This window comes from Typha latifolia, chromosome 8 (genome assembly GCF_019914945.1).
Source record: "Typha latifolia isolate L0001 chromosome 8, TyphaL0001v2, whole genome shotgun sequence".
NCBI classification, from domain to species: Eukaryota; Viridiplantae; Streptophyta; class Magnoliopsida; order Poales; family Typhaceae; genus Typha; species Typha latifolia.
Window position 1 is genome coordinate 2,097,955 of NC_133093.1, and position 19,373 is coordinate 2,117,327.

The 19,373-nt window shown below is 34.4% G+C and overlaps 1 protein-coding gene across 2 annotated transcripts; it reads right to left on the minus strand.

Moving 5' to 3' along the window:
* Window positions 1-6,060: 6,060 nt before the first annotated feature.
* On the minus strand, window positions 6,061-17,807 carry LOC140794233 (BRAP2 RING ZnF UBP domain-containing protein 2). 2 transcript variants are annotated; one of them, XM_073146164.1, is made up of 13 exons: window positions 17,611-17,807; window positions 17,205-17,472; window positions 16,999-17,114; window positions 16,813-16,921; window positions 16,602-16,716; window positions 13,596-13,693; window positions 12,192-12,298; window positions 11,855-12,104; window positions 11,692-11,745; window positions 11,350-11,493; window positions 11,138-11,202; window positions 9,138-9,192; window positions 6,061-6,489 (listed from the first exon to the last, which is right to left on the minus strand). In XM_073146164.1, exons 2-13 carry the CDS (start codon window positions 17,433-17,435, stop codon window positions 6,325-6,327), a joined length of 1,509 nt encoding a protein of 502 aa, XP_073002265.1. In that variant the 5' UTR covers window positions 17,436-17,472; window positions 17,611-17,807; the 3' UTR covers window positions 6,061-6,324. The 2 variants fall into 2 exon arrangements, with proteins under 2 accessions (XP_073002265.1, XP_073002266.1); XM_073146165.1 differs by having other exon boundaries at window positions 17,205-17,503; window positions 17,611-17,688.
* Window positions 17,808-19,373: the final 1,566 nt, after the last annotated feature.

Consider the following 19,373-nt stretch of genomic DNA (forward strand, 5'->3'; position numbering starts at 1 on the left):
AGAGAGCGGAATTTATATTTATCTCTGGTGGGCAAAAAGACGGATAAGGACAAGGAAAGTGGTGGGAAATCGATGGGCGGTAAGGCCGCGTACAGTAGTGAGCTGTAAGGGGTATTTTGGGAAAAGATGAGGTTTCTTGGAGGGGCCCGTGAGCGTAGGATTGGGTACACAAAAGGTTAATGATCTATTGACTATTATTGTATTCTATCCTACCTAATTTGATTATTAATTGGTGATTAGATAGGTAATTAATTTTGGTTTTAAGGAAAGAATTACATGATTAAAGCTCAATTTTGGATTTTGGAAGGGTTTAGAGGACGCCACGTGTCTTGTTAGGTTTATGAGTAGAGATTAAGTTATTGATTATTTAATAATAGTTATTTAAGTTTATGCTTAATGGGAGTGAGCTGCTACTTAAAAAAACATTATAATTTTTAGATTTTAGGGTTTAGGCGAGTTTTTTTTCTCTTTTCACTTTTGAAGTTTCACCATTTTCCATAATAATTCCCTGAATTTTTTTTGCATATAATAACCTTCTTACTTACTGAGGGGGTCAGGTGAGTTATTTTTAATAGTTCAGAAGTTATTATGTACTAAAAAATAAATATTGAGACGGTCGGATAAAAAGTGATAATTCAATTCGTGAAAAAAGTTTTATTTATTTTCTTAAATGCAGTGAGAATTTTATGACCTCATAGTTTCACTTTAATTATTCATTTAATAAGAGCCCAATTATAACTTAATTTTTTTTTACTTCAAACTTAAACACTTTTAACTTCTTTTACATTAATTGGGATATAATAAACAAATTAAGTTATCTCCACAAAACTATAGTCTCATTTAAAGATAGTAGAGTAGTTAACTAGCTTCAATAAATACAAGAGAAACAAAAGCAATAGTTTTCATAGACATAAACTATTAATTTACTCTCATTTTTTTTTCTTATTTGATATCTATCATTATTATATACCCTACATGCTTAAAATTTTAAATTCAATTTGAATTTTCAATTCTATTGTGTGCATGAAAGTTTGGTTGTGTCCTTGTGAACCCAACCACTCATTTGACAACTAACTCAAGAGTTAATTTGATTGGTAAATCTAAGTGGAAGAGAGCTGACCCATTTGTACCATTCACCACCACTTAATGTATATATGTTTATTATTTTCTTTTAAAAAAAATATTCCTTAACAATGGGAAAAGGCCCTTTTCAAGCCATTTTAACTTAGATAATTATTAGATAATTTATTAGTTTCTCAATAGATATATTTAGATTTAATACAATCATAATAGAAGCTTAAAAATTATAATTCTAGAGAGCTGGGTAGATGCCATTAAGAATGGTAATAAGATTTCAGAGCAAATGAGAGATGTCCTTTTTACTGATATATTACATACAGAGGAGATGGTTGGGTTGAAATATAAAGATGGAGAGTTAGAGGAGATGATTGATTGGGTTCAAATAGAAATAAGATAGTGATCAGCTTAGATGTGCCAAAAAGGCTTTGGAACTTAGTAGCAACTTGCAATTAAAACTAGGGTAGGATAGAGAGAGAGAGAACCTTTTACAAGGGGATGTATAATTTGGATGTCTACTTTGAATAAATAATAAGAATAAAGAGAGGATGTAATTGTAAAAGGTTCACGTCAAAAGTCCTATGCATGATATGAGATCATGAAGCAATACAAAAGTATATCACTGTCTACATATATATCATATATATATATATATAGAGAGAGAGAGAGAGAGAGAGAGAGAGAGAGAGAGAGAGAGAGAGAGGATGTGGCATATTGTTAGTTAGAAAAATTTATCAAATATAGGGTATATTTTGTAGTTCTTTATCATTTATATCTTACTGAATGGTTCCCCTCCCAACAGTTCTGGGGCCATTTTGGCATCAGGCAAGGGGATCTTATTTCGCCTTATTTATTTATTTTGATTACTCAGTTGCTTTCGAGTCTCATAAATTAGGCTATTAATGATGATAAGATTAATCCTTTTTTTACTAGTAAATTTAAACTTAGCCATTTATTATACGGTGATGATATGCTTGTGACCATCCAAGCGGATGTTATTCTTGTACTGAGCTTATCACTGTGTTAAAGCATAACTAACTTATCGTTGATATCTTACTGTATGGTTATTTATTTGACTCATATTTTATTCTTTATTGTCTTATAAATACATCTTGAGGTTATTTATAATCTAACGCTAGCTAATAGATTCTTACTTTTAAAAATTAAAATTTTAAAAAATTACTGGAGGATATTAAATCTATAGTTTAATTTAGGATTAAATATATTTTACCTCCCTGCATTTATATCTAAAATTACTTTACTTTCATATACTTATGACTAAAGTGAAATGATTAGTTTTTCTGTTAAACTTAGCTAAATAATATCAAAATGACTAAAATGCTACTATCGTATTTATTAGAGAAGACGTACATATTTTAATATAATACAGTAAAATTATAAAAATAGTCACGATACTTAGTTAAATTTAATAGAAAAATTAAAATCTCAATTTAGTTATAAGTATATAAACTGATTTAAGATTTTTTAAAGTACATGAGCTAAAGTAATTTTAAGCATAAGTACAAAAGTATAAAATATATTTAACTGTAATAACTGCCCGTTCAAAAGAAATATTCCTTTGAGATATTATAAACAAAATAAAGAGGTCAAACTATAAATATCATGATAAAGAGAAACATTAGCGTGTCCTTGATAAAATTTTCTATTATTTGATTTAGTATCTAGATTCAAGAAACGTCATGGCCCTGATTCAGAGGTATTTCCTGAATCAGTTCTTATCTGTGAATATTAATTAATGATGTGGCATTTCTTGTCTTCTTGAGGGGGAGTTCATGGGTTTTAATATATTATAAATAATAGATAGTTCTGGATCATTGCTACCAACCTTATTTTTATAATGTATATATATATATATATATATATATATATAGAGAGAGAGAGAGAGAGAGAGAGAGAGAGAGAGAGAGAGAGATGAGGATTGGCATGACTTAGATGTTTCCTTGAGTTAAAAAGTGGCAATGAAATAATTGGTCTTAAAATAGTGAGAAGGGGAACTAAGAATTAGCCTTTCAAATATCTCTTATTTATTTGTATTGCCAATTATTTTTCAAGCTAAATCTTAATAATTCAAAAAGAAATATATATAAAAATACCTTTAACTAGAGTAATGATAGTTTCTCTTTATTTATGTCTAAAGTGTTTAAATTTTAATTATTACTTAACTTCAAAAGGTGTATCCATACAAAAAAAAACATAAAGATTTTAAAGAGTATATATATGTAAATATCAATTTTTTTGAAGGGTATTTATGCACAAAAAAAAAACCTTTTATCTATAGATGAATTTATATTTTGCATCCTCTTCTTTTATTTTATTTTTTGATAACAGAATAGCATAGTATCATAATATCATGGTTACTTGTGATTAAGTTGAAGTAGTACTAGAGTTAGAATTAGTCCTAATTATATCAGGATATTTTTGGGGCCAATAAAAAGAAAATGACACCTCCTAAATTATTGTCAATTTTTACATAGTCCAATTTTGGTGACACTTTGACTCTCTCATCTATCTAATATCTAATATATCTCAGTCTTTATATGATGTTAATGAAAACATCAAGTGTCCATCTAACCATTAAATTTTATCTATTTTCTTCTTTAAAATAAAATAAAATAGTACCTTGATGGCGTGGAATTTTTCTCTGTTTTCTTCCCACAAATGATTAATAAAAAGAGTATTTGTAACGTTTTATACAATTAAGACATTCAAAAAGAAAATATAGTATTAAAAACTATATATATATATATAGATGTCAGCAAAAATTAAATGTGAAAGTCTATGTGAAAATAGGTAACAGTTTACTTATCTAAAATATAATTATTATCCCTTTCAGTAACAGGGTGCAAACTATGCAGTAATTGGTTTTGGTGTATATTTTGAGGTAGAGAAGTTAATTTTTCCAAGCTTACTGAATTAGGCTATGGAGATTAGGTCAACTTCACCTTAATTATTTCCACTAGGGTGTTTAAATCTCAAAGATAAAAGTACCAAAGGCATCTACCTTACCCACTTCTTTAAAACACTCAATTATTTCATTTAATATCTTATGGATTCTTATAGGACTACAAAGGTCTTGTTCATCAATTCCAACCTAATGCTAGTTTTCTTGTAGGACTCTAATCTTGTTCATCACATCTGCTTACCTCATGAGCTCAATGTGAGGGTATAGTAATCTTTGTTGCTCTTGCCAACTATGATGAGTTCTTTTTGACAAGTATGATGATCAAACCATTATATTCTTTGCCATCTCTATCAAGGTGATACATTTTTATTTTATTTTTCCACAGTCTCTATCAATCTAGACTTTGTGGGTACTCTTTTATGTCCCACATTAGACCCACTGAGATGGTACATGTTGATGTAGACAAAAATAGCTTTTATAAAAAAGATATATTCTCATTTGTTCACAAGTGTTCTTATCCCTATTGTCTCTAAACTATCTTATCTGTTCATTGATAACTTAAACCAAACCCAAAAGATAACAAGCAAGAGAGCATCAAACAGAGGTGGTGTTGATATTATATCAGAAAAGGAAGAGTTGGTTTAGTAATAACTGGCAGAAAGTGGTGTATTATGATAGTTTTATTAGACTGATAACTATCTAATTTTTTTTTCATCAGAGTTGATATTTTAAAAATGATACATGTTTGTTTAGGCATCCAATAATTCACCATTTGTAAGAGGATTAAGCTTAATTTACCTTTCTACTCTTAAAAGTTCCACTCTTTCAAAATACAAAGAAAAGAAAGAGGTTTTTTTTATTTTTTATTTTTTTATTTTTTTTACTTTTCGACAATTCTAAGTTGAAATTTGAACCATTTAATAGGAAAAAAAAGAAAGATCAAAAGTACTTGTGGCTAAAATAAAAGTATATATGAAGAAGAATAGGGGTACCATTCATCTCTCTACTATTAAATTGGTGCAATTTGAACCTTTGACTTAGCTTTAACAAATAGTGGACGGAGGATATACATGCAAAAAAGTTTTGTTCTTTCCACGCCACTAAAGATGGGATTTGATGGAAAGACACTAAGTTTTGTTCTTTCCACGTTCACGTTCACTCTGCATTTGAAGAAACCAAACACTTTTAAGGCATCATCATTATCATCATTATTATTCCTTTCCTTTCACTTGCTATCTATCTTTTGGTAGTCAACTATGCATGGACTAGAAGAGATAAGGTTTGACGTGCCGTCGACCACCTACGTTATTGACGCGCATAAATTCATTCATATATATGCTGACAAGTTGTCGACTGGGATTGATGATAAGCAGCAATACACGCACTTGTGGATCCCCAACTGAGTGGAAGGTGCAAAAACTATGCACCATTAGTTAGTAAACCTAAAGCGATTTCTAATAAGGAGATTTTTATTCTCTCCTGAGTCCTGATGCCCACGTCAAACCTCTCCCCCTGATTGAAATCTTTTAAGTTGGCAACGGAAAGAAGATAAAAGAACCAATCAACTCTAGTAGAGTTGGGTAAATACTTTCCCCATTAACTCTAATAGAGTTGTTAGTTATTTTCCCCATGACCAAAGAGTTGGTTTGACTCCAACGTCAAATAATATTGGCTCACCGGCTTAACTCGATTGATGGTTCGACGGTGCAATGACTTGGAACAGATCTTAACAATATTTGATTTAGAGTAATTATTCGACGACGCGGCTAAAAACTTGGTGAAACCTAAGTACCTCTGTATATAGAGAGGGTTAGCCCTTTGTCTAACCCATATCTAACTTTCGGACTCATAAATGATTAAAAAAAAATTAAAAGAAGAGAAAAGATAGTGCATACATTTTTGACATAATCACACTACATTGAGATTTGAAGATCCAAAAAACTTTTAAGGATTTTTTAGGGCATCTAAAGTGAACAATATATTTTCACAAGATAATGAAAGAGCTGTTCTGATTCACAAGCATAGTAAAACCTTCCCCATGTCATATTGCATATACTGGGTAGAAAGAAGTAGAAAACTATTTATTCACAAAATGTGTATCAGTCAGAGCTGAGAGACAAATTGTTTTTACATTTACAAAATATATGAAAAATGCTAATGGGCCTTCTTTTCTTTCCCTCAAAATTTAGCAAATCATCAGACTGATAAAAACTAATCAATTTTCATATACTTGAACTTTAATAGGAAAAGGGCAAAACTCACTGCTTGAATATGCAGCTTTCAAAACGTTCTACTTCAGCAGTTCCACAATAGTAACATAATGCTCAGTTCTTTTTCCGGTTCCTGGTAGCACGCTTAACGCCATTATTACTTGAAGAGGATGTAGAAGGTAAGGGTAGAACTGAGCCACCTTTTGTGTCACTTGAAACTGAACCAGGAGGTTCATCCTCTGTCTCCTGTCCTTCAATGTGAACTAACAAAACTCTTAGCTGGACAAAAGAATCATGAATCAGTTATGATATAAAGCAAAAGTTGCAGATGTAGAACACAATGTACCATAATACATCTCCCAATGAGTAAGATAAGTGAATGGAACATTTAGAGACGATCAATTGGCCCAACCCACCAAGGTCCGATCCGAACCCGATTTTAACAGCGCTAAGCCTAGCACAGATCCGGTTTGGGCCCGTCCCAAGCTGGGCCGGGCCCAAACTGGTAATGGGCGGAACGAGCTAGGCCTTTGTCTGCCCAGCCTGAAAGCCCTTTCAGCATCTCGCACCTACTCCTGCCCTCAAATTCTACGCAGCTCCGCTCTCATCTTCCTCCCCAAAAGTCAAAACCTATCCGGTTTATCACTCTAGCTTAAATGCTTATGGTTGCTCTCTGCTTCCGCTCAAAACTCACATCAAGGGTCCTGCTCTAGCCTCAGATCCTGGTCTCCATCTTGTATCTCTTTATGCTGTTTTGTTTGCTTATACACAATATCCTTTATTTTCTGATTGTCGTTTGCATACTTCAGAAATTATCTGAAGCAAATAAGGGAGGAGACAGAGCAGAAGATTGCTCAGCTGTGCTTACAGATCTAATGGCACCCCAAACAAATGGTGGCTGGCTTTTGCAAAGAGGAATTTCATGAATATTGTTGTGCAGCTGTAATGGTCAATTAACAAGAGATGATGGATGATACTTTTGAAAGTAGCCTCTCGTGTATTTGATTTAGATGGTTTTAGTTATTTCTTTGATTTGTTCTGCTGATAAAGTAGTAATCATCGAGGCCAAGCAAGCCGAGGCGGAGGAGTGCGAGCATGGCAGCAGACCCAATCCTCGCCGTAGGTGAGCCGCCGAAGAACTTAGCCTCACGGCTAACCCCATCCTCTCGGCGACCGGAGGAGCGCGGATGTGGAGGCTCTGCTACCCCAGCAAGCAAGCCGAGGTGGAGGAGCATAGATGCGTAGGGCCACCTAGCCTGCCTGTTAAGTCTGGCCTATCCTGGCTCGCTCCACCGATCCCACTCTCTCACGAGTTGATGGGCGGTAATAGACTAGACTATTTTAACCTAGTTCGTCCTGACCCTCACGCAGGCGGGCTAGCAAACTAGAAACAGTACAACATGTAAATAACTTCACATTTCAATAAGGATAAAGCACAAAAAAAAAATCGTGGGGTGACATCATGCACAATAAACAGAGTATTAAATGGCACGAGGTCAATCATTTCCTAGAGCAATATTGTGCTCAACACTAACTCTGCTAAACCAAGAGATTCTTTATCATCACTGTCTGCCTAGGCAGAGGATTTTTCTTGTACGTTCTTTATAAGGGACCTTTCAACAGTCAGATAAACAAATGTACAAACATTAACTAAGGGTGAAAATCTACATCTTCAAATGAGCAATAGATTAGGTTATCTTCACCATCCACCAATGCTAGGGAGGAAATGAGAAAGGAAAAAAGTTCAGCTGGAATATTCTCTATATCTGTAATACCACAAATGCACAAGAAAAGAATAAAGGGCTTGTACAGCTTGGATTTATATTTCCAGTCTTGGGTTATGGAGATAGGATAGAATACAAAGTTAAAGATTGGAAAGAAATTTATGATATAAAGGTTTTGAGGATATAATACAAAGTTAAATATTGGATAGAAACTTATAATACAAAGGTTTTGAAATAAGTAACTCTAAAAGTGATAAAATGATAAGAGATCCATAATTTGGAGGGTATTTTGTAATGAAAATAAGATTCGAGGTAGTAAGTTAAACTGCCTTATAATTCAAGATGTGTTAGTATAATTATCCCTTTAATGATTTTTCGTGTTCGAGGTGAACGGTCATTCAGGAAGGAAAACTACTTTAGGTGGCAGAGCAGAAGAAGCAAAACCTCCCAGGGCAGTTCTCCTATACATAAAAAAGTTCTTTTTGTGGGGTGTGGAATAATAGGTCTTGAGAAGGAGAAAACTGAGTGACACCTGAAAAGAACATGTTTGGGGCTGTTGTTCTTGAAACGAGTTGAAACCCATTGTTCAACCTCGATTCCAGCTCAACTAGTGGATTTGGACCACCGCCGAGGTGGAATCAGCTCGATTTCAATTGAAACCTTAAATCCTGTTTTCCTGGGGATGTTAGAAATTAGTTTTTCTCTACCTATTGAATTGGTCAATATATACTGATGGTGCAAAGTTTAAATGCCGCTATCATATACTTCAAGTTTTTCTCCAACAATGGCAGTCGTTCATAGCATAATTAAGAAGCTTCATAAAGAATAGAGAAGTTGTTACGATCAGATTGCATCCTTAATCAACCCTTCAAAAAAAATAATACCCAAATTCGTAGAAGTGAAAAAGAAAGATATTTGGTGCTAAATTGCTTATTGTCAGGTACAAGTGTACAGTTAGATCTAATGCAGCAAAATAGTCATCCTTCAAAGTTCTCAGGTCAATGAGAAGTCTCAAGGGAAGAAAGGTAAGTTATTTGATGAACAGAATAAAATTGCCCTCATTTTCTGTGGCATTTATATGCCAAGATTCTAATTGATATAGTTGTTGAATTGAGCACAAAATTATAGAACATCCAGACTCTAGAAGACAATATATAAGAAGATAAAAGACACATTTATGTTAAATGTTCAAAGAGTACTAACCTGTTCCTCCAGATTTTGTATTTTCCCCTCCTTCAATCTAACTGCAGCTTGCTCCCTGAAAAGACAATTAGTGCGGTGAATTGTATAAATTAGAATAATAATGAAGGTAGTTTAGGCTTTTAGCATCTCCACTAGTGATTAAGTTAATAATAAAAACAAGCATTTGAAGAATCAACTTGCATTAGCTTAAGATAAAAAATATTCCACAAAAGTAATTGAATCGATAAAATCAGATTTTATGAAAACAAGTATTTGAAGAATCAACTACTTGCATTAGCTTGAGGTAGTAAAATATTCCATAGAAGTCAATATGGAAACTATATGAAAGTTTATTGCTGTTGAGTTCATATATGAGAGTCTGTGACATACTATAAAAGCTTCAGATTGGAACATGGTTAACCATTTCAAGATTGAGGACTTTGCCCTACCTGGTACTATTAAATATTAACTATTGAATGAATATGTTCCAAAATGATGTTCTCTAAAAGTCAGTAAGCATTTTCAATGCAAGAAGTGCTACAGAAGACAAACAACATATTTAAAATACCCTCCGACAAAATCAATGTGTTACAACTTGCATGAACAAATGGGACCTATACCTATAAACACAAGTTTAGACTAAAATCATTTTAATGTATCTTCTATTTTCTTAGATTACTACTCTAATTAAGCATGGTGGACAGTTACCCATATGCCCCTCAAGAAAAAAACAAAAACAATGGACAAGTTGCTTCAATCAGAACCCTTTTACATGGCTCAAGGAGAGAACCAAAATACATTTCTAAAAGATCATTGAGACACTTCAATCAGAACCCTTTGAATCTGCTTGTCCTCGGCTTTCTATTATATATGAGTGATCCCAAAAATGAAATAGCATGATGAATTGTGGAGTGGTTTTTTTTTTTTTCCTTCTCTCTATTCTTACAGCTACAAGGTAGCAACCATCCGTTCAGCCAAGTCCCCTAGGATACTAACAGAAATATATTTTAGTGGACTAAAATGGAAAAAATACATCAATTTTTGCGCTCACTTGATGCTGATTAGATAAGCAAACTATAAATGTAAAGAGGCACTATATTAAGAGCCTCTGTAGACTGATGGTTAACAGAATGGTTATTCAACTGCAAATTGAACCATCATAGGCATTTAGCAGATCAGCAAGGACATAAAACTTCCAGAGGAAGAAAGAGAGACGTTTTTAAGTGAAGAAATCCCAAATTGCCAAAGCAACTACTCGCCAACTTATAGAAAAACTGAATTGCAATTATTCTCTCATGGTTGGTTGAAAATCATGGCAACCAAGTAATCCCTTACTCCTTTCTCTAGATGATATGACTGATGGACACTAGCACCTTCAAGGGTGTGTCATCTAGAGTGAAATTTCAAAGCTATTATCTCAACAAATTTCAATCTGATATAAAAGAAAACTGCGGCTATTGCGAACGGAAATTCATTTTGCAATCTATGTCCTCATTTTTCAGCTTCATTCCTAGTCTCGGTTAAATACTTCTCTGAGATAACAATATCAATGCTGAATCGTATATCTAAATTGTATTCATGGGAAGTGAGGGCTCAACTATGCTTGGACATTAATACAAAATATAAACAACAGGAATGAAATTCCAAAAGAAGTATCCAAAGTTCCAAACCTAATAATATGAAGTGGTTTTAATAGGTTCACTACATTAAATATAAAATCTTTGTTTTTTTTTACCTTAGTAGATTTGTTTTTGGCAAGGAAATATTTTCTATCTCTGGTTATATATCCCTTGGATATAAAGTTTGAACACATTTCATATTATATTCTATAGCATGTTGGAAGAAAGTAACCATCTAAGTATCTAACATCTTTCTTGTCATTCCTTTAACAAGTGATCACAATCATATGCTTGCAGCTTCATATGTCTAAGCATGTGGAACAAATGTAGAATATCTCTGCACATAGACATACAAGAAATCACATGTATCTCACTCAACTTCTCACATAGCAAAGAGCATACCTTTCTTCGATTTGCAGAACCTTTTGTTTCCACATCTCTTGATTCTTCATAAGATTTTCGTTAATCTAGAAGAAGAAAAAAATAGAAGTATCAAGTTAAACGAGAATACATCTCTCAATAATACAGAAGATATGACACACCAGTAAAATTAGTAACTGTCTCTTATGAAATAGTTTCTTTGCTTTCAGATTCTACAGCTAACGGGTGCTTACATCATCAAGAAACTTCTTCTCTTCCATACACTTGGTGAGCTTCATTTGTAACTTCTGCAGCTTTAGACCCACAGCCTTCTCAACAGCCTCAGAAATTTCTCTCTCATTTTCTTCCTTGACTTCTAGCAGAAGTGATTCATAATACTAGTTCCAACAGAATAAACAAAATCCAACAATTGGTTAGGCCCAAAGTGAATATTATCATACATAAGCTCAAATAATTACAAAAATGACAATTTACAAGGATATTGGAAGAATACACAAAAACTATGCTGAATGTTTCAAGATGAATTCTAAATAAAAGTTGCAGTATCAAATAAACCAAACAGTAAAAGCACATACTTTTCTTTGGTTTTCGAGTTCAGATGTGAGGAGGTCATTGTACTCTTGAACAATCTGAAGGGAAGAAAAGGAAAGAAGTGCAAAACAAGTTCTAGAGGTTAGAGGTTAACTAGTAAGGAAATGAAGAAAAGATTCAAGAAAACATGGTAAAATAATGTATTACAGCATCAACTTTACTGTTGAAGAGAGCCTCGCTAATTCCAGAATCTCCGCTACACTCACAAGTTCCACACATATCATCTGTGTGAGAACAAGGGAGATTTAACTCAACCGGTTTCCCATCAGTTTTTGATTGAATTAGTCGATGGACATAGTTGTCACCAACATAATCCCAAACTCTTTGCGTCTCTAATTCAAGTGAATAACAGTGTTGTGTTTCTTTCCAATGTCTGATAGCATGTCCTTCCTTGTACCTGTGGGGAATTTTATCCAAATAAAGACTATTACAAACTACATTTGATAACATTCTCCTACTACAACAGAACAAAGCAGAAGAACACCTTCCGCAACCAACAAAGCCACAGATAAGACATATCCATAGGTTCTCTGAAGTACCACAAACAGAACATGTTGATTTTTCAGGTTGTTGCTGGCAATATCTGCAAACCTGGAGTTAATATTCCAAACAACACAAAAAAATGAGGAAACTCACATAGGACGTCTATGAATAATCAGATTCATGACATAGTTAAAAGACTACCAGAGAAAAAGATAGACAAATGAAAGGTGGACCAAAGGTATTGCTTCAAAACTAGCTTTTATTTTCATAACATATATTTTGAAATAAAGTATCACTCCAAAAACAAAAAAAGAACGCTGGTTGAATTACAAGCATTCTGCTATATAATAAGCAACACAGGACATAAAATAAGAAAAATGACACTAAACCCTCTGAAATTAATTTTGAGCATGAAAATTGTTTAGGCTCATAGAATAAAACATGTCAACTGTGATGAATATAGAGATACAAGCCAGGGCCTTCATGTTTCTGTGCAAGGATACGACAGAAGCATCACTATTTAACATATCAATATATTCCAAAAGGTGAATCAGTGAGCTACATGCAAGTAAATGGTCTGTGCATTTGGTTTGGTAAAGTTTTGAGATCACGAAAAGTATGGATTCAAGTATTGGTCAATCCCGATAAATATTGCCAATATGGATCGGCCAATATGACCAATTTAGTCAATCCCTGATCTGAATCGTCCGAAATGGAACAACCAATATGGCAGATACATATTATTATTTCAAGCACCTAATCCCAATCCCGAAACCGATACGTAGAACCTTGAAAAAAACCACAAGATATACAAAAGGAGGAGAAAATTTGGGGACTAAGGAGTAGGAACCCTAGTGAGAGTAAGAACCTAGGCGAGTGATGACAAATGTGTGGGTGAAAAGCCATAATCATATAAAGAAATTAAGATGGCCACAAAAATATAACCAAGAAGTATGGAGCTTAAGAAACACAGCCACAAATATATAACCAAAAACCTGACACTTAGCATTAGAGAAGAGCATAAGGATAGTCCATTCTTTTGGTAAGGCTCTAGAATGTATAGCTATCAAATACCCTGCTTATTTTCTTCCTTTCTCCTGTAAAAGAATTTCTTCATCTAGCCCTCAGTTACCCACTTCAACATCCAAGCATCATTTCATAGGTAGTGCACCTAGCTAGTGAAAATGCATGGCACTTCAAGAATTGTCAAATATAAATATGCTACTGTTAGGAAGTCATCAGCTTGATCATATGCTATTTATAGTGTACCCAATCTCTTTTCTGTTCCCATTTTCCTTTTTTATTCAAATAAAACAGCAGTGAATGCTTAACTACTTAAGCATAAAGAAAAATTAACGCACTGATCATTTACAGTAGGAATAAAGACAAAGTACTTATTGCTTACAGGACATGAAGAATCTGTCCATTTTGATATACATGAACAATGGAAAGAATGATTGCAAATCGTTGTCAGAATGCCGCTAGTATCTTGGTCCAGCCTTTCTGGAAATAAAGAACTCATTTATACTTTTATTGTCAACAGAAAAAGGAGGGAGTTCAAGTAAATACAAAATATTCATATAAAAAAATTAAAAGAAATAAAAGAAGAAAATCAAAAAGGTAACATGGAACAGAAAAACAACAGACAGAATAACCATAAATTCTTTTTCTTATTGTGGTAGCTATTACGGCGTGGTGGAAATGAACAAAAAGCGAGATGAACATTGAAAATCAATTGAGTTATCCTATCCAATCCCCTTATTATTGATAGATTCCCTCTTCTATCCATTCAATCTTTTCCGATCTATCAAAAGAGATCAGGCCATAAATCAATTAATTTTAAAGGTTCATCTAAGCAAGTGAAACAGCTAGAAGCGGTTGCTTCGCCACAACATGTGTGTGTGTATATATATGCCATTGAACATGATCTATGATAATTGAAGACTGAAGTTACCAGAAATGGATAGTCATGATAATATGTCATCAACTTCCATGTTCAAGTGCGCCAACACAACTAATGCCAGAGAGCTATTCTGCTAGAACATAGGTTGGGCCAGCCGCATGTGACCACCTTGGTGTGCCCATATGCACATCACCTATGTAGCCAAACTTTTTAAGGGGGCTGTTGGGTGAGGCGGGTCGGGCAGGCGACAATGCAATCGGGTTGGATGAGAAAGTTAGCTTCTTTTTTTTCAAAAAAAAAGATCTTCCTACCCTAAATAATAATCAATCACAATCCCATTTCCTCTTTGAGTTGTCCGTACATTGCTTTTGCAGGTAAAAGAGTGATTGAACAACAAGGTTTAAAAAAATTGTAGACAGCAGATGGCTAGACAAGGAATCATGTGGTGCATAGGCGCTAGGCGGGCGATCAGAATTCAAAATGGTTAAAATATAAATAAATAGTAGTTCAAGTAAAAGTTAATATTAATACATACAATCTAATCGATATACTAGTGCATTCTTCTTAAAAACTGTAGTAAGCTATTAGAATCCACTAGTTCATCAACATGTACAATAATTTTAAATATCAAAGTCAATCTATGCAGTAAAATATGATTTGATATGCTAAGGCGGTCACATAGATAGAACCTAAATAGAGTCTACTTATATTCTATCTAAGGCAAAAGCCTAGGCGTTTAGGCGGAAGTTAACAAACAATGAATAAGACTCGAAAAGATTGGTTGATTATCCAAAACTGCATTAGTTAGATATTCACATCCGACTCTTGTTGTCTTGACTTCTTAATACTATGTGTGATAAAACGAATATCACTGTTAAATATATAACATATTCCGCCTGCAACGGTCCAACAAGCGGCACATGGCGGCAGTGGAAACCAGCAATCAGCTTTCAACGACAAGTACTCTCTCTCTCCCTCTCCCTCCCCCTCCCCCTCCCATCTACCTATTAATTAAGAATCTAAATCTGATTTTTTTCACCAAGAAACATTACTAATTTGGAAGCTTCTAAGCAATAAGCAAAGTGAACACCCCAAGCTAACCATCAAATTTTATTAATTTTAGAGATCTTATTTAACAAGAGTTTGAGACCTTCAAAAGGTGTTAAGTTTGATTCTAGACACATAGATGTTGTACATAATGTTAACAGTGTTGACATTGATCTTAATTCCCCATCATTGATCCTCACGCTTTCACATTATGGAAAGAAAGGCTCAATACTTCCAAGTATCCTAGCACAACTTCTTCTCTTTGTATATAATGTGATTATGACAAGTATGTCAAATGTGATTAGGAAGATGGACTTTGCCTCTTTCGAATAGGATTAGATTTCTTTAACCAAGAAAAAAAAATGAATTAGATTCCAAAGCGTTTATTCTCTGTTTCAAGTTCCAACAAATATTTTATTTTGCATATGAGGTTGACCCCAACTCTAAAATCATTCTAGGTGGCACAATATGAGTCCTGAAATCATATTACAATCTGTAATATCTTTCCTTGCCATGTTGGTACTTATTATTAGAAGTTCTAGCAGAGTGAATAAAGTATAGTAAAAAGCTTTTTTCTGTGGTATTCAGTAGTTACCAATATAGGTCACTCACCCTCATTGTTATTATCTTCCCTGCTGTTCTCCTTTTTTTTTTTGTAATTCAAGAGAGGCAATTTTTTTTTCTTAATCTTATAGCATTCTGAATCTGCCGGTCTGTTATCTTCCCTACTATTCTCCTTTCTTTGTTTTTGTAATTCAAAAGTAAAGCAAACTTTGTATATCTCTTAATCCGTTAGCATACTGAATCTGATGGCCTACTATCTTCCATTAATTCATAATTTCATACAATCTAATTTAACTCGATTTAGCTATCAACTGGATATAATTCAGATGTAAAGGTTATCCACAATATTCCTACAAGAATAGTTTACATCACAAGTTCTTAAGAAGAGCTTGTTTTTAGAATATCTTTAGTGAAGATAGATTAGACCTTGCTATCGATGATTAGATCATTTCCAATGTCACCATCTAAATGAGGCACTTACTAACATTTCTCTTCAGACTCAAACTGCCCAAATGAACAACCAGTTTGATAAAATAAAATATAAGGATACTTAGTTGGATGCACATTATAGCCTACATGCTACTAATGAACAGAAATAAAATGTGTTTTGGTCACAATTACTTATATAGAATCCTATTCTTGGACCAAAAGGGCCCCATGAGTTGCAATGAGAAACTTAATTTTCCAAGTTCTAATTATTAGAAGACCATCCACCACTAATCAAGAAAGCCTTCCTAATAAAACATTCTGAGATGAATCTAGCACATTATTTTCAAAAAAGAATCCAAAGTACAAAGACAAAGAAACCAACAAAAAACGAACCAGAAAGGACCCATCTTATTAAGGGAACTAGGTAAGTAAACTACAAATACAGAGAAATGAAGTGAATGAACTTACCAAGACATACTGGACAAGTAGGCTGTTCAGCTGAGCTCGTGAGCGAACACTGTGGATGTTCAACTGACCCAGTGTATTGCACATCTACAGTGTAACGAATATTACACACATCACCCTGTACCCCAGGTGAGTTCCCAATAAATACCAGTATACCACATCTAAGTGCCAATCTAATCATAGTCCTATGCAACAAGGTTATAAAATTGCAAACCTCCAATGAGGAGAACTGCTTCCCATTGAAATGCTTATAAAAGCTGTCGGTCGAACTTTGATCATCAAAACTTATAATAACACTATATTGATCCTCCACCCCATCATTCCTACACCAAGTTATACGATCTTTAAACTATAGATCCATAAAATAGAATCCAAAATTCAGAAGACAAAAGGTTTTTACCTCACAATTCGCATCTCGAGCATGTGTTGCAAAAAAGATCCGCAGAATTGGCAGAAATCTGCGTAGGTCATGTGGTTCGGCACTGATAGGACACAAACCAGAGGTTTCCTTCCTACCTGAAACACCCAATCTTTAGCTCGTATGAAACCCTAAAAGCCTCCATGATTTCAGTAGCTTCATAGAGATCGGGTCGAAGCGTTCATTACCGGGAGATTGGAGGGAGAGGAGGGGTCGAACGGATAGAGGTAGAGGATTCCTCGCGTCTCCTCGATTCTAGGGTTTCCGGAGGAGAAGGGGACGGCCTGCGTGGGGAGGGGAGAGGAAGAGTCGACGAGATCACCGGAACTGCGGGGAGGAGAAGAGCGTGATGACTCTTCTTCGGCAGCGGATGAGGCACCGGCGCCGGCGCCGGAGCTGGTGGACGTGGTGGCGGACATGGCGGGGTTGTGATGAGAGAGAGTTCAATCGCAATGGCTACGAATTAAGAAAAATATTAAGGGCTTTTCTGCAAAGAAAAAAGCTATCACTAAAATCTCCCTCCCTTCAAGATCGAAATCCAAAGTCTATCTACCGATGGTATCTTTCGAAATGAGAGAGATAATAATTTCTTACTTAACGTAGGACGAAGAAGACCTCTCTCTCAAATAAATAAGCCTAAAGTTTGGCTTCCTTCCTCGGTGATTGTTCTCTTCTAGCTGACATGAATATATAGAGATGCTGTGTTTTGTTTGGAAATCTCTACCCCTTTGTGGATTGGGTTAAGGTGAACACAGATTGATCCTTTGTGGATTGGTATGAGATTTGTAGTTAAACTACATAATAAAAACCCTCTATTTATGGGATCAGCCCTGCATCTTGGGCAGTGGACTCGATCACTGACGATATTGTAACACTAACTCATAATTTTTAGTATTGTAAAAAGTTAATCACGTTTTTCGTGAAGCTAATTATGTTATTGATTGGTTAGTTAATAGTGGTGGATCCGTAGGTTATGGTTGTAGTTGGGATGAGGTTATCTTCCGAGTTGCTCTCGCTTTTAGTTTCTTATTCTAAGGCTTAGATAAATATTATGTATACCCAGCTTAAATAAGACTCATTCGCAGGCCCTTGGCCATCCACATTTGCTCGACAATCATAACAACCCTCAAGGGAGGGTAGACTCTAACGGTAAAATTATCTATCCATAACCCGACGAATAGCATGAACGGTCGTCCATTTCTCTAGACTAATGACCAATCGTAAGCTCATCATCAGAATTAGTATTACACATCGATATGATCATCTGAGCCTGTGGCTCCATATTATTGCACCACTATGCAATAATCTCGTAAGCCATCACTCACGAAAGCCTTTACCCTACGTCATCGGGTAACGCTACCTTTACGTCATCCTCCTCTTACTCTCTAACTTAAACACCCTAAAAGGGGTTGACTTTCATCAATCGACAATAAATCGTCCATCGCTCGATGAAACAACTATCTGATTATAAATATCATTCGCCCCTATGGTTGGAGAGGTGTGGCGTAATATCGAGACGTAGAAATTATCCTATTTTAGGTTGTGCACATGTGCAAGTGGCATGGTAAGGTAAACTTGACTAGCATAACATAATAGTAAGCAATGATATCTAAGCATATGGATGAATTGCACATCATATTTAAATTAATAACAAATTATGCCAAGCAATACGTTAATCAAACATGTTTTGTTACAATGTATGGATTACCATGTCATTCACAATATTAAGTGATAATCTAAGAGTTATAAATCACTTGCCTAGATTCGCTAAAATTCCTAGTGATTAGTGGTCGGCTCCAGGGTGAGTATTGATCTCAGGGTGCTAAAGAGAAAAAAGAAAATTCGGTTGAATCTCTGCACAACTCAAGAATTAGTGAGGCAAAAACCCAAAAGGCTCGGCTTAAACCGGCCCAAGACGGAGCTTGTCAGGCTTCCTCTATATTCTTAGTATTATTATGTTAATTAAAATTATTATGTTATTTTGGGCTTCCTCTATATATAAGTCTTGTTTGGGCAGCTATCACCTTTATTAACGGTTTATATGGACTTATTCAACATGACATCTAAGTTATTTAACAGTTATCTACTCTCTAGGTTTACTTAACTAGTTTACTATTTCAGTAATCTGGGTTTGACTCCCAATTTTTCTAAACTCAACTAAAATACTATATTAAAGGTTAAAAATTAGAATAGATTAATCGGATTTTGAAGCTAATCACCACCATCTAAATAATTATTCGCTATTTTATCCGTTAAAAAATAACATGTGAGTCATATGATCAATTTTAGATAATAGCCGATCTTTATTTTAGAGACAAAAAAGTTAAATGATTATTTTAATGTTTTTCATAAATAAA